Source organism: Lampetra fluviatilis, chromosome 2 (genome assembly GCF_964198595.1).
Source record: "Lampetra fluviatilis chromosome 2, kcLamFluv1.1, whole genome shotgun sequence".
NCBI classification, from domain to species: Eukaryota; Metazoa; Chordata; class Hyperoartia; order Petromyzontiformes; family Petromyzontidae; genus Lampetra; species Lampetra fluviatilis.
Genome location: NC_136276.1, coordinates 19,067,502 through 19,080,518, shown reverse-complemented (window position 1 = coordinate 19,080,518; position 13,017 = coordinate 19,067,502). Strand labels below are relative to the sequence as shown.

The 13,017-nt window shown below is 42.9% G+C and overlaps 1 protein-coding gene across 3 annotated transcripts in view; it reads right to left on the bottom strand.

Annotated features, from left to right (window-relative positions):
• The window catches only part of LOC144943835 (insulin-like growth factor 2 mRNA-binding protein 3-B), a 99,323-nt gene that overhangs the window by 79,576 nt on the left and 6,730 nt on the right, over positions 1–13,017 (bottom strand). For all 3 annotated transcript variants that reach the window (XM_078871686.1, XM_078871691.1, XM_078871692.1), the window contains exon 2: positions 9,468–9,528. In XM_078871686.1, the coding sequence (XP_078727812.1) occupies positions 9,468–9,528 (61 nt within the window). The remainder of the gene's footprint in view (positions 1–9,467; positions 9,529–13,017) is intronic.

Here is a 13,017-nt window from a genome sequence, read left to right as displayed (position 1 = left end):
TGAAGACAAACGTAAGACAGTGCTGTATATGGAGTGATTGCGCATCCCTTTTCTGCTGTACAATCCACACGTTTTCACAGATATTAAACTGTTACAAAACTTCTTTCTCATTTGTCCTACGCACTGGTTTAGGCCTGTTCGCTGTCGATACAACAAGTAATTATTTATACTGAAGAATCTGATGAGCTATGAAGCTCTTCTTCAAAGATGTCCAAGTAAGGGGCAGATCAGAACGTTACAACAGCAAACGCTACAAAAAAACACACGCTCGGAGTGCAAAGTATAGTCAAGGTAAACAAATCACTTGAAAAAAATCTACAAATAAAACTCAACAATTTTTTCTCTTACCAGGCAAAGCGCACTAAGCTATTGGCTTATTTTTTTTTATTAGTAGCAGATTATGGGGCATTTGTGTTGCTTTCTACCCAGTTCATCAGAAAAAGAACTCCAAGCATAGGGAGCCGTGAAGCTGGAACAAGAAAGGAAGAGATGTTGAGTATCTCATTGGGCCCATCGACTCTAACAGATGTTGTGAACCTAAAATAAGAATATTGCTTACAGGTGTATAATATCAGTTGGTTCTCTGATATACAATACTTTATACAGTGCGATGTAATAAGAGTCGTCTCGTACAAATCCACTGCTGTGCCATATGAAACACTTGCAATTGTAGTGTACGATTACACTTCCCACTTTTAGAAAGTTCACCTATATTCCGGGAGGGGGAGGGGAAGTAATTACTAATTTTAACCTGGAAGTTCTTATTCGATTTAAAGCTTTCGTGACTGCAGGGATTCATCTTCTTGGTTCTTTCGGTAAAGTCACGTAGAATGGAAATAATAAAATAATAAAAATAAAACATTATAAAATAATTCTCACGACGTTTCGGCCACAACGCAGGCAGCCGTCCTCAGGTGAAGAACAGGTCTGTCGAGAAGACAGCGTCTGAATGACACACTCCAGGCTTGGAGCGACTATTTAAGCTGGGATGGAGGGGGGAAGGGCGCCTTAGAGTCGCGGCAGTTGGAAGTTCTTATTCCAAATCTTTCTTCAGGAACTATAGTTGTAATGCAGTCGTCTCTTTTACAGTCAACATTCGTTACCATCTCATGCAATGACCATTGCTTCGATGCATATTTTTTTATATAACAGGGCAAAACATTGACCGTAATATTACCTTTTCCCCTTTTAAAATAATAACATATCAATCCCTAGTTTATTTACTGCCTACTACCCCGGACTCCCATCCATTTATCGAAACAATGTTTAAAATAAAATCAGGTTTTTTTGTTGTTAATGAATATAGGTGAAAATTATGAACTTTATAGAACGTTAGGAATGGAAACCGTATTGCAAAGGACAGCAATTACTTGCTGCATTGTTGTTTGCTTCACGATGATTTTTATTTTAAGTACAGTACTGTCAAGTATTGTGTAATATAGAATATTGAAATTAATACTGCACTGTATATTAGTTTGTTAGAATCTATTGTAATTGTACCTCGTCCTGTAAAGTGTAGATATTAAATATATAATCGAGTACTTAATACATTGTATGCGATTGTTTTATTGTGTGGCTAGTACGATTGCAATTGCTTCACTGTAAACACAGCAGATCATAATTTTCAATGACACTTCACAGTACTGAGGAACACCAAAGTATTCAGTTTGGTGTTACAAGTAATGCAAAATTGCTTGGAGTAATATTACAAAATTACATTGTCAATGTCAATCTCCTGCTGGATGAACTACTGTAAAGGGATTACATTATGCACATCCAATAATAAAAGCTTGAACATACAAAAAAATTACACGCAGAACTCATCCATCATATGGGAGGACCAATACCATGAATCATATTGTTCACGGGATTATCCACGAATGTATTCCACTTATCCATAGAAAAAAAATATTGTGGATACCTGGAGAAAAAATCCTGGGAATTGAACACCGTTCTGGACTTACATAGCAGAAAACAGAAGATGATTGGGGAACTCATACAAAGGGCCTAGTGTAATTGGGAGTTTTCACGGATAGTACAGCTCCTGTGGATAATAGGAGTCATGAATAATAGGAGTTATGAATAATACGAGTCACAGATACAAGTTCTCATCGACTTATCTTGCCATATAATTCAGTGCTGCGTTAGTAAGATAATTTAAAGGACTGATTATCAAGTATTCTGGCTGCAGCATTACAATTCAAATTGGCTCATCCCAAAATACCATAACCTCTTAAAAGCACCAGCAGATGGTCCATTTTAACCACATAGGTCAAATGTTTGAGAAGTTTAAGACATTTTTACCTATGTACATAAACAGGATCTGCATACATCCAAGGACGAGTGCTGTCAATGTTTTTAATATGTAATCACTGCCCTTGCCTATGATAAACCCTGATGGTTGTTTGGGTGTAAATGTGGGGGTAAGTGTAGATCTTGACAATTAGTTGTAATATCTTAATTGCTCTTCTTGGTTCTTTCGGTAAAGTCACGTAGAAGGGAAGTAATACAATAATAAAAATAAAACATAATAAAATAATATAATAAAAAATAATATAATCAAATAATATAATAGTGAGAATTATTTTATTATGTTTTATTTTTTTTACTTACCTTCTACGTGACTTTACCGAAAGAACCAAGAAGATTAATCATTGCAGTCACGAAAGCTTTAAATCAAAATCTTAATTGTTGCTTTTAAACATTGCATTTTCATGTCACAACGGGAGGAGTGGCTTTTACCCAAACTGCTGTCCGAATTGAAACCATAGATCTGTGTTGTTCATTTTTAAAACGTGTTGCAGGTATAACAGCAACGTTCGAACAAATCTCGGCTCAAAACGTACAAACATAGTGTGGCCACAGTATGTTTCTATAGCTCTAGCCAATGCACTCCTCCCACAATTCATTGCTCGTTTGTTCACTAATATCCACTATTAAAATGTGGCCCACAGAGAATTAAGAAATATCATGTATGCGTTTGGTTGCTAAATATTATTAAAAAACATGCGCCTAAAAGACTTGGGTTTTGACATTTTCAACTATTTTAGCGATGATGACCCCTCCTTATTGTTTTTATGTTTTAATAAATTAATGAATTCATTAATTGCTACGCATGCACTTGCTACAGCCACATTCCACACAATGCAAGTGCAGTATTTACTGAACTTGCAGGAAATAAACCTACAAGTACTGTTTGTCCATTGGCAAAGCATAGCAGTAAACATCAGCACTATATGACACAGCAACACTAACACCAATAATTATTGGTTATTAATTATTATTCAAACAACTACAATTCTCCGCATTTGGACCTCTCACCACATGCAATACTCCCATCATTCCTCCATTCCAGTGTAAAACAGCCAGATATCACACGATGGGACAGTATGGGGTCTCGGTATGATAACACGGGAACAGAATAACAGATAATGGAGCACAATACTGAATGTACTATAGTTTTGCAAAATATAAAATGGATTAACACTTTACACACTCCACTCACATTCAATACACGACTATGGTAAGCCATCGACGGTTACTTGAACTGGAGAATAAAAAATGTGTTAGTTGCCTTAAATCAAAGTATAAATACCAAATGGTGAATATGTTCCCGGTACACTATTACATTAACACGTGTGCAGGAATATTCCATGTTACACAAACAATTGTTGGTTCATCCTGACCCAAGACACGTTACCCAAAGCAATTCACCCAGGATAAAAGTGTGCAGTTAATCCCCCACCGGGGCAGCACTTAGCAACTAGTTCACAATAAGAAGTACTGCACGGTTATTATTGTACTTTTAATGCGGGAAGGTAGTTTTACACCATACTCTTTGGTTCTTTCGGTAAAGTCACGTAGGTATAAAATATAAACTGAATTAAATCACGACGTTTCGATTGCAACACAAGCAATCATCACCAGGTGTAAAAACTACAGCTGTAGTTTAAAGTCACCTGTAGGTATAAAACTACAGCTGTAGTTTTCACACCTGATGACAATTGCTTGTGTTGCAATCGAAACGTGATTTTATTTATTTTATATGTTATACCTAGGTGACTTTACCGAAAGAACCAAAGAGTATGGGATCCCTGTGGTCACGAAAACTTCAAATCTAGAGTGTTACACCATTCGGTCTGTATGTGATCGCCACGTAAGCAGATTACACTTACAATAGTTGCTTTACGTGTTGAATATTATATTTAATCTGAAAAGATTACATTTGGACTCGTGTATTTGTTGCTTTGCACCAAATAATCACGGTAATAACATGTATGTAAAAAAAAAACATTGTATTTCAACTAAATGTATAAAAAAGTTGGCGTTTTTAATTCTTAGCAATCTAATATTTTTTTTTCCTAGACACCTAAGCATGCATGGTGTACATATAACATCTCATAATTTTCCTACGATATCATGATACAGGCGGTAATATTATATTACCATATGCGCATTTGACAACATTCAATGGAATTAAAAATAATTATAATCACTTAGAAATTGCCTTACTGCAAGGCGTTGTCATTCCAGTAATGAAATAGAGCAAGTCAGAAATTCTCCGATAATTTCTTGAACGAGATATGACAACACATTAATTAGATCACAAATTGTGAAATACATTACTCCCCTATATATGCAAGCACCAGACGTGGACACATCACGTAATGTGAGGTCACGTTTCTGGTAAATGGCAGCACTTTTATTTTTTCAATGAATACAAATGTATTTTCATTCATGTTATTACATCAACAAGTCATGCAGCAGCAGTTACTGGGAAAGTACGTGCGTATTAACTTGATGGCTGGCATACCAGTGGAGGGATGAATATCGTTTTACAACACCTTCAATAACTGGACGTGATGTTCAATCTCCATCCGTTTAAAATCATCCGCAGTGCTAGCCGACGACTGCAAGGCTACACACAAGAGGCAGTGGAATAGCACGAAACCATACAAATGAATTTTTCTTTTCGATATCGTGGCATAACAGAGCAACAGTTCCTGGGGACGATCTTTTCTCCATTTCCTCTCTCTCCTATATTATCGAATAAGCGGCGAGTGCCACGCTTTACCGATAAAAAGCGCTTACACATGTGTAACTTCCAAAAAGGCGGGAGGGGGAGAAGAAATCAGTGACAAAAGCTACAGACAGCTTAACTTCCAAGAATTTCCAGTTTGCCTGGAAGAGAGAGGGGGGAAAAAAAGAAACACTCGCCATATGGAAGTGAATAACCATTTAATTGGTGACACGGATGGAAAGTTATACAGTGTTGTGCATTTGCATGTCCCACGTTCAATTTTCGAGGCAATTTCAAATGGGGAGAGAGATGTGGGGGAATGTTTCGATTTAAAGCTTTCGTGACTGCAGGGATTCATCTTCTTTGTTCTTTCGGTAAAGTCACGTAGAAGGGAAATAATAAAATTATAAAAATTAAACATAATAAAATACAATTCTCACGACGTTTCGGCCACAATGCAAGCAGCCGTCCTCAGGTGAAGAACAGGTCTGTCATTCAGACGTCTTTCCGACAGACCTGTTCTTCACCTGAGGACGGCTGCTTGCGTTGTGGCCGAAACGTCGTGAGAATTATATTTTATTATGTTTTATTTTTATTATTTTATTATTTCCCTTCTACGTGACTTTACCGAAAGAACCAAGAAGATGTGGGGGAATGTTGCATGGAAAAGTCGACGAAAAAATAAATGACGCATTCATCATTATGCACGGTACAACACCCTCCCTTTGCAGTTGCTGTGAGTGTGTGTGTGTGGTCAGGACTGAAGGAACTCAGTTTGTTAACATCTGAAGTTTGAAAGAAAGTAAAGAGGAAGCACACGCACGATGTGCACGCACGAGTTGATGCTGGACAGAAGACGATCTGGACATAATTCGGAAGGCTTTTGAGTCACAAAAGAGCATTATGTAATACCTTTCCACCCCCCCGCTCCCCAACGTTGACTGTCGTGACATATCCAACATCTACCTAATAACGGAAGCGTGCAAACCACTGTACCGCTAATGAATAATAGAACTTAACAAGAACAAAAAGGCTGCAACGGATGCACGTACGTGAACGCATCCTTAGCAAAGGTTCGCGTCGATAATAATTTGAAAAATATATATATTCTTTGATCAAATAAATCCTATTCATGAGCCATATTTCACCACGTTGCCTTTCATTGTATATAAACATTTGCGGCAATACATACAAGTGCCTATTAGTTATTGAATGGCAGCTCGTTACAAACACGTTATGCAATTAATAGGATAAATTAATTAAATTATCTGGAACTCGTATCAAGGTGCATAACAAACCCAGGTATACTTTGTATTTTCCTCTAAATGCATACATTTTAAAAAGTTCAGTGACCATTGAGAACAAAAGTTAGGCTATAAATTGCTCCTTTTCCCCTTATACATCCATTCAGTTTGAATTATGTAATGATTATGTAAGTAAGTGTTGACGGTTAGAATAACTCGTTGCGGAGCTGAAATCAATGCGATGTGGTTTACAAATGTATCCTTTTGTCAAAATCACACGTCACTGAATGTTCAAGATCGACTTCCTCCTCCCTGTGGTTCTCTGCTTGTGGGACAGCCTGAATTTGAACAACTTTACACACACAAAGGTAAGTGCGTGTCACTAAAGGTGTGCACACCGGTGGGCTAAAGAAGTTCATTATATTGTCCTTTGAAAAACGTGACACAATTTTTACTGATTGGCCGTGTCGGGTGGTGGAGGGTTACGACACATTTATAAATAACGCGATCTGACCCAAAAACCTTTATTATGAATAATATTGGTCGCGAAAGCCTGCTACGTGTTAAATTAAGCTAAGAAGTGCCTTCACACTGGCGCGTCTGCCAATGTCCACGATGCCACGTGGTGGTGACGTGTCCCATCTCGCCACCGTGTCCCAATTAAACAAGAATGTACAGTGCCCAGATATAACCTTACCCCCCAAGACCCAAAGACCATTATTATAAAGCCAGGGACATTTAATACCATACTCATTGACAAGCTTACGAGTGGAAGCGCAAATGTTTTAAGTTTACAACCCAATAGGGCGAGGACATCGACAGCTGTATCCACATTCACAAGACGGACTTGCAGTGCCATTCATTGTTCGAAGTTGCAATTCATTACAACCTAAGCCACTGCTATACACAGTATAGCAAACCGAGCCATTCGTCATCTTGAAGACTGTTTCCTACACCTCGTCATGTACCACAACGTAACGAGTAAGTGAAGGGAATTCAACATGCAATGTATAATTTGGCTGTACATTTTGCAGCTTAAAATTGTGTAAAGTGTATTTGATTGACCTCGCATAGGGACATATACTGTATGTGTGTGCTCTGTATAAATTTCAGGAAGTTGCTTATATACAAGATGCAGAGGTCTCAGCTCCACAATAACTCAATCCACGTTGCATTTAGCAGATCCGTACCGTTCAAACGCAGTGTGTGTCAATCACCTTTTTTTTTGGCCATTTTAAGAGTTCCAATTTCTAAAAGCAATCTAGATTTCTAAAAGCAGTTTATGCATCCAAGGGTCTACTGTTGAAGTCTTCCAAATATGATAGACCTGACAATAGTGAACCACGCTCCCGTCACATGGTGACAAGTGTTCTAAATCGAGTGTGACTGGTGGAATTGTGAATAACAAAAATATTTTAAACAATATTTACTCGGCGTTATAGTCGTGTAAACCACAGTATTCAGCGATGATAAGGATACCAAAAAAAACACCTTCAAAGTGTGTCATGATACAATTATTAAGAACCCTGTGAACTAAACAAAATAACTTATGGCCTTATTATTTAGCACTGCAGCTACACACACCACATTCTGTTCCTTATCCACAAACCGAGTCGCACAATATCTGCACTCTCGTCCCCACCACCAATCTAACAAGCAAGCACGGGTCAGTGTTAACACTGCCACACTAAACGGTGCTCAGAGTAACCCTTCACAATTCCCCGAAGCTAGAATAGATTTGTTGTAGTTACATTTGTGAATAAGATGTTGAGTACGCCGAATCTTAAACACAGCAGGGCCAAACGTGGGGCGAGTCCTCTACTACAACGATGACGACGCATAATCGTTGTATTTTTTGGGGTGAGATCGCGGTTAATATAAATGTTGTGTCGTTAAACCCTCCGCCACCCGACACTGCCAATCGGTAAGGGGTTTGTCAGGGAAAAAAACCGTGCCAATTCGTTACTAATACAGCACTAACCGGCAGTGTGTTGAGAGAGTAAACCCACAACAACATTTACAATTCGGGTAACAACACAACCGGTTTAGTGCTTTGTTCTCTACGCGACTGTGACATCGGTGGTTTACACCCCACTCCACACACACACCACACCACACACCCACACCACCCACACCACACCACACACCCACCCCACCCACCACACCACACACCCACACCACACCACACCACACAACCACAACACACACACCCACACACCCACAACACACACACACCCCACACACCCCACGAACGAATTGTCACGTGTTGTTTACGTGGACAATTAACTAATTGGCCGTGTCGGGTGGTGGCGGGATTAACGACACAAATAAACCCCCTCTACTGCGCGTTGAACTAACAACAAGCTATGGCTTGGGCTGTCAACTAAAGTTTTAACTCAACCCACTGACAGCAACAACTGTTACGTTTCTACAACAAAAGAATTTGTTGTTTTTCACATTTCCGGATTGGGCTCAGTTGTGCAAGATTATGTCACCGTTCAAAAATTACCAAAAAAAAATATCCATACCTGTCAACCTCCCCCCCTCCCCCTTATCAGTGTCCTAACTTATTACTACTGACCATTAACACGAACTTTAGTGGTCACCCCCCGTGCCCTTATCAATCTCAACGTTCATCCCACAAAGTCCCATCACAACAAGGCAGAAACACAAACAAATAGAAACATTTATTGTTGTTGTTGCCCTAGTGAAACGGCTGTACGCCATATGGACCTGATAACTTAACTTCCCTGTACACGAATACGGAGTATCAACAACAAAATATACACTTTGTCATCCGATACGTTGAGTAATAAACTGCTGATATAAAAACACCGTGGAACCTGTTCTTAATGGGAATAGCATTTAAATAGCAACGCCACGGGGTTGGGGAATACACAACGAGTGGACAAAACACGTGGCTCTTGCACCGAACATTCAAACTTTTTAAAATGTTTACAACTTTACCAGCCGATGTGTAACCCGCATCGATGAAAAAAACAAACACGAATTGCAACTCGTGCAGTGAACAAGTTGACATTAAATTGCATCGGAAGGCGACGACATTTCCTGTCGATATTAATACATTCTGCGTGTGTTTGTGTGTTTCGACGACTGCTGTTGTTGTTGTTGACGTCGTTCTACAAAGTAAACAAGAGAGACACACACACACATGGGGGGAGAGGAGCTTGCTCCTTGCTCACCGTTGCTTCCTGGCCACGGAGTAGTCCACGTCAAGCGCCTTCCCGTGGAGTTCCACTTTCCCTGCGGAGAAGGAAGAAGAGACCAAGAGTCAAGCAAAGCCCCCCAACACCATCACCACCACCACCATCACCAACACCACCACCATCACCAACACCACCATCATCACCACCACCACCATCACCACCACCATCACCATCATCACCATCATCACCACCACCACCAACACCACCACCAACACCACCATCATCACTACCACCACCACCATCACCACCACCACCAACACCACCATCATCACCACCAACACCATCACCACCAACACCACCACCACCATCACCACCACAACCACCACCACCACATCACCACCACCATCACCACCACCACCACCACCATCACCACCAACACCACCACCATCACCACCAACAACACCATCACCACCACCACTTTTGTTCAGAACAAAGGCAAATGTCCCCCGTGTAGCCATTAACAGAAGGATGGGGCAAGTGCTGTTAGTGAGTCACAGCGGCACTGTGGCACACGTGGGGGTGTGTGGCCAGCACCACGCCCGGCCGCCTTTGTCTCCCCAGTGGCGATGTTGACTGCACACCGCTGCGCCAGGTGCTCGTTTGAGGCTGAGTCGACCTAAAGGGAAGGGGCCCAGGACCGATTCGTTGTCACCAGCGGCATTGGTGGTGGGGCACACACACACAGTCACACACCCACAGTCACACACACACACACAGTCACACACACAGACACAGTCACACACAGACAGAGTCACACAAACACACACAGTCACACAAACACACACACACAGTCACACACACACGTAGAGACACACACAGTCACACACACGTAGAGACACACACAGTCACACACACACACGTAGAGACACACACACACAGTCACACAGTCACACACACACACGTAGAGACACACACACACACAGTCACACACACACACGTAGAGACACACACAAACACACACACACAGTCACACACACACACAGAGACACACACAAACACACACACAGTCACACACACACACGTAGAGACACACAAACACACACACACAGTCACACACACAGTCACACACACGTAGAGACACACACAAACACACACACACAGTCACACACACACACACGTAGAGACACACACAAACACACACACACAGTCACACACACGTAGAGACACACAAACACACACACACACAGTCACACACACACGTAGAGACACACACACACAGTCACACACACACGTAGAGACACACACACACACAGTCACACACACACACGTAGAGACACAAACACACAGTCACACACACACGTAGAGACACACACACACGTAGAGATACACACAAACACACACACGTAGAGACACACACACACACAGTCACACACACGTAGAGACACACACAAACACACACACAGTCACACACAGTCACACACACACGTAGAGACACACACAAACACACACACAGTCACACACACACACGTAGAGACACACACAAACACACACACACAGTCACACACACACACGAGGTCGGGTGGTCAACAACCAACCCCGGCTGCCTTTGTCTCTCCCCCACCCCCCTCCCGACACACTGACACCGCATCCACTTGAGGCCGAGTCGACCTAGGGGACGGCCGGGATAATCGTCGTCGTTGGTCGTGGTGGTGGTGTTGATTGATGGTGGTGATTGTGGTGGTGGTGATTGTGGTGGTGGTTGTTGGTTGATGATTGTGGTCGTGATTGTGGTGGTGGTGTTAGTTGATGGTGGTGTTGGTTGGAGATTGTGGCGGTGTTGGTTGATGGTGGTTTGGTGGTATTTGTTGTGGTGGTGGTGTTGGTTGGTGATTGTGGTGATGGTGTTGCTTGGTGATTGTGGTGGTGGTGGTTGATGGTCGTGATGCACGGGCATCGATCTCGGGTAGTCTAAAGCGTGGCGCTTTGTTCTCTACGCGACCGTGACACCGGTGGTTTACACCCCACACCAAACACACACCACACACACACACCACACACTACACACACACACCACACACACCACACACCACACACACCCCACATACACCCCACACATACCGCACACACCCCACACACACACCACACACACCCCACACATACCGCACACACCACACACACCACACCACACACCACCCACACACCCACCCCACACACACCACACACACACCCACCCCACACACACCACACACACATCATACACACCACACACACCACACCACACACACCACACACCGATCCCACACACACCACACACCACCCACCCCACACACACCACACACACACCATACACACCACACACACCACACCACACACACATCACACACACACACAACACACCCACCCCACACACACCCACATATACCGCACACACCACACCACACACACCACACCACACACACCACACCACACACACCACACCACACACACCACACCACACACACCACACACCCATCCCACACACACACACCCCACACCACACACCCACCCCACACACACACCCCACACATACCGCACACACCACACCACACACACCACACAACCATCCCACACACACACACCACACCCCACACCACACACCCACCCCACACACACCACACACCACACACACACATACCCATCCCACACACATACCCATCCCACACACACACCCACCCCACACACACCACACACCCATCCCACACACACTACACACACACCACACACCCACCCCACACACACCACACACACACACCACACACACACACCACAAACCACACACACACACCACACCCCACACAACACATCCCACACACACACCACACCCCACACACACCACACACACACCAAACCACACACACCACACACACACACCCCACACACACCACACTTGAACCCGTCCCTTAGCTATAAGATCCACAACACACAACGTGGTGACGATCGTGGTTGATGGTGGTGGTGGTCGTGGTGATGGTGGTGGTGGTGATGGTGGTGGTTGTGGTGGTGGTGGTAGTGGTGATGGTGGTGACCACCCTCAACAACAATCACGACTTTAAACGAGAAACCCGTAAACGTAACCAAAGTTAAACGCAGAACAAAGGAGACACGGTACAAGTTTCTCGCTTTGTTATAAAGAACTTACAGTACACACACACACCACATGCACTGCGGTGCACCGAGTAGGGATAGAGAATTACACTCTAACGGAGAAGAATTGCGGCAACTATCACACTACTGTTATTGTTATTATAATAGTAGTAGTGTGATAGTGACGACAATAACAATGTTTAGTCTGTTGCCCTTCCCCCGCATCTCCGACTAGCGCGGTTGGCTAGGTACGGTGCGAAAGAAGTTCAATATACAGGATATAAAATAGACGTGAAGATGGAGGTGATGGTGAAGATGATGGTGGTGATGGTGAAGATGGTGGTGGTGATGTTGGTGGTGGTGATGTTGGTGGTGGTGGTGGTGGTGATGGTGGTGGAGATGGTGGTTAAGATGGAGATGGTGACGGTTAAGGTGGTGGTGAAGATGGTGGTGGTAATGGTGG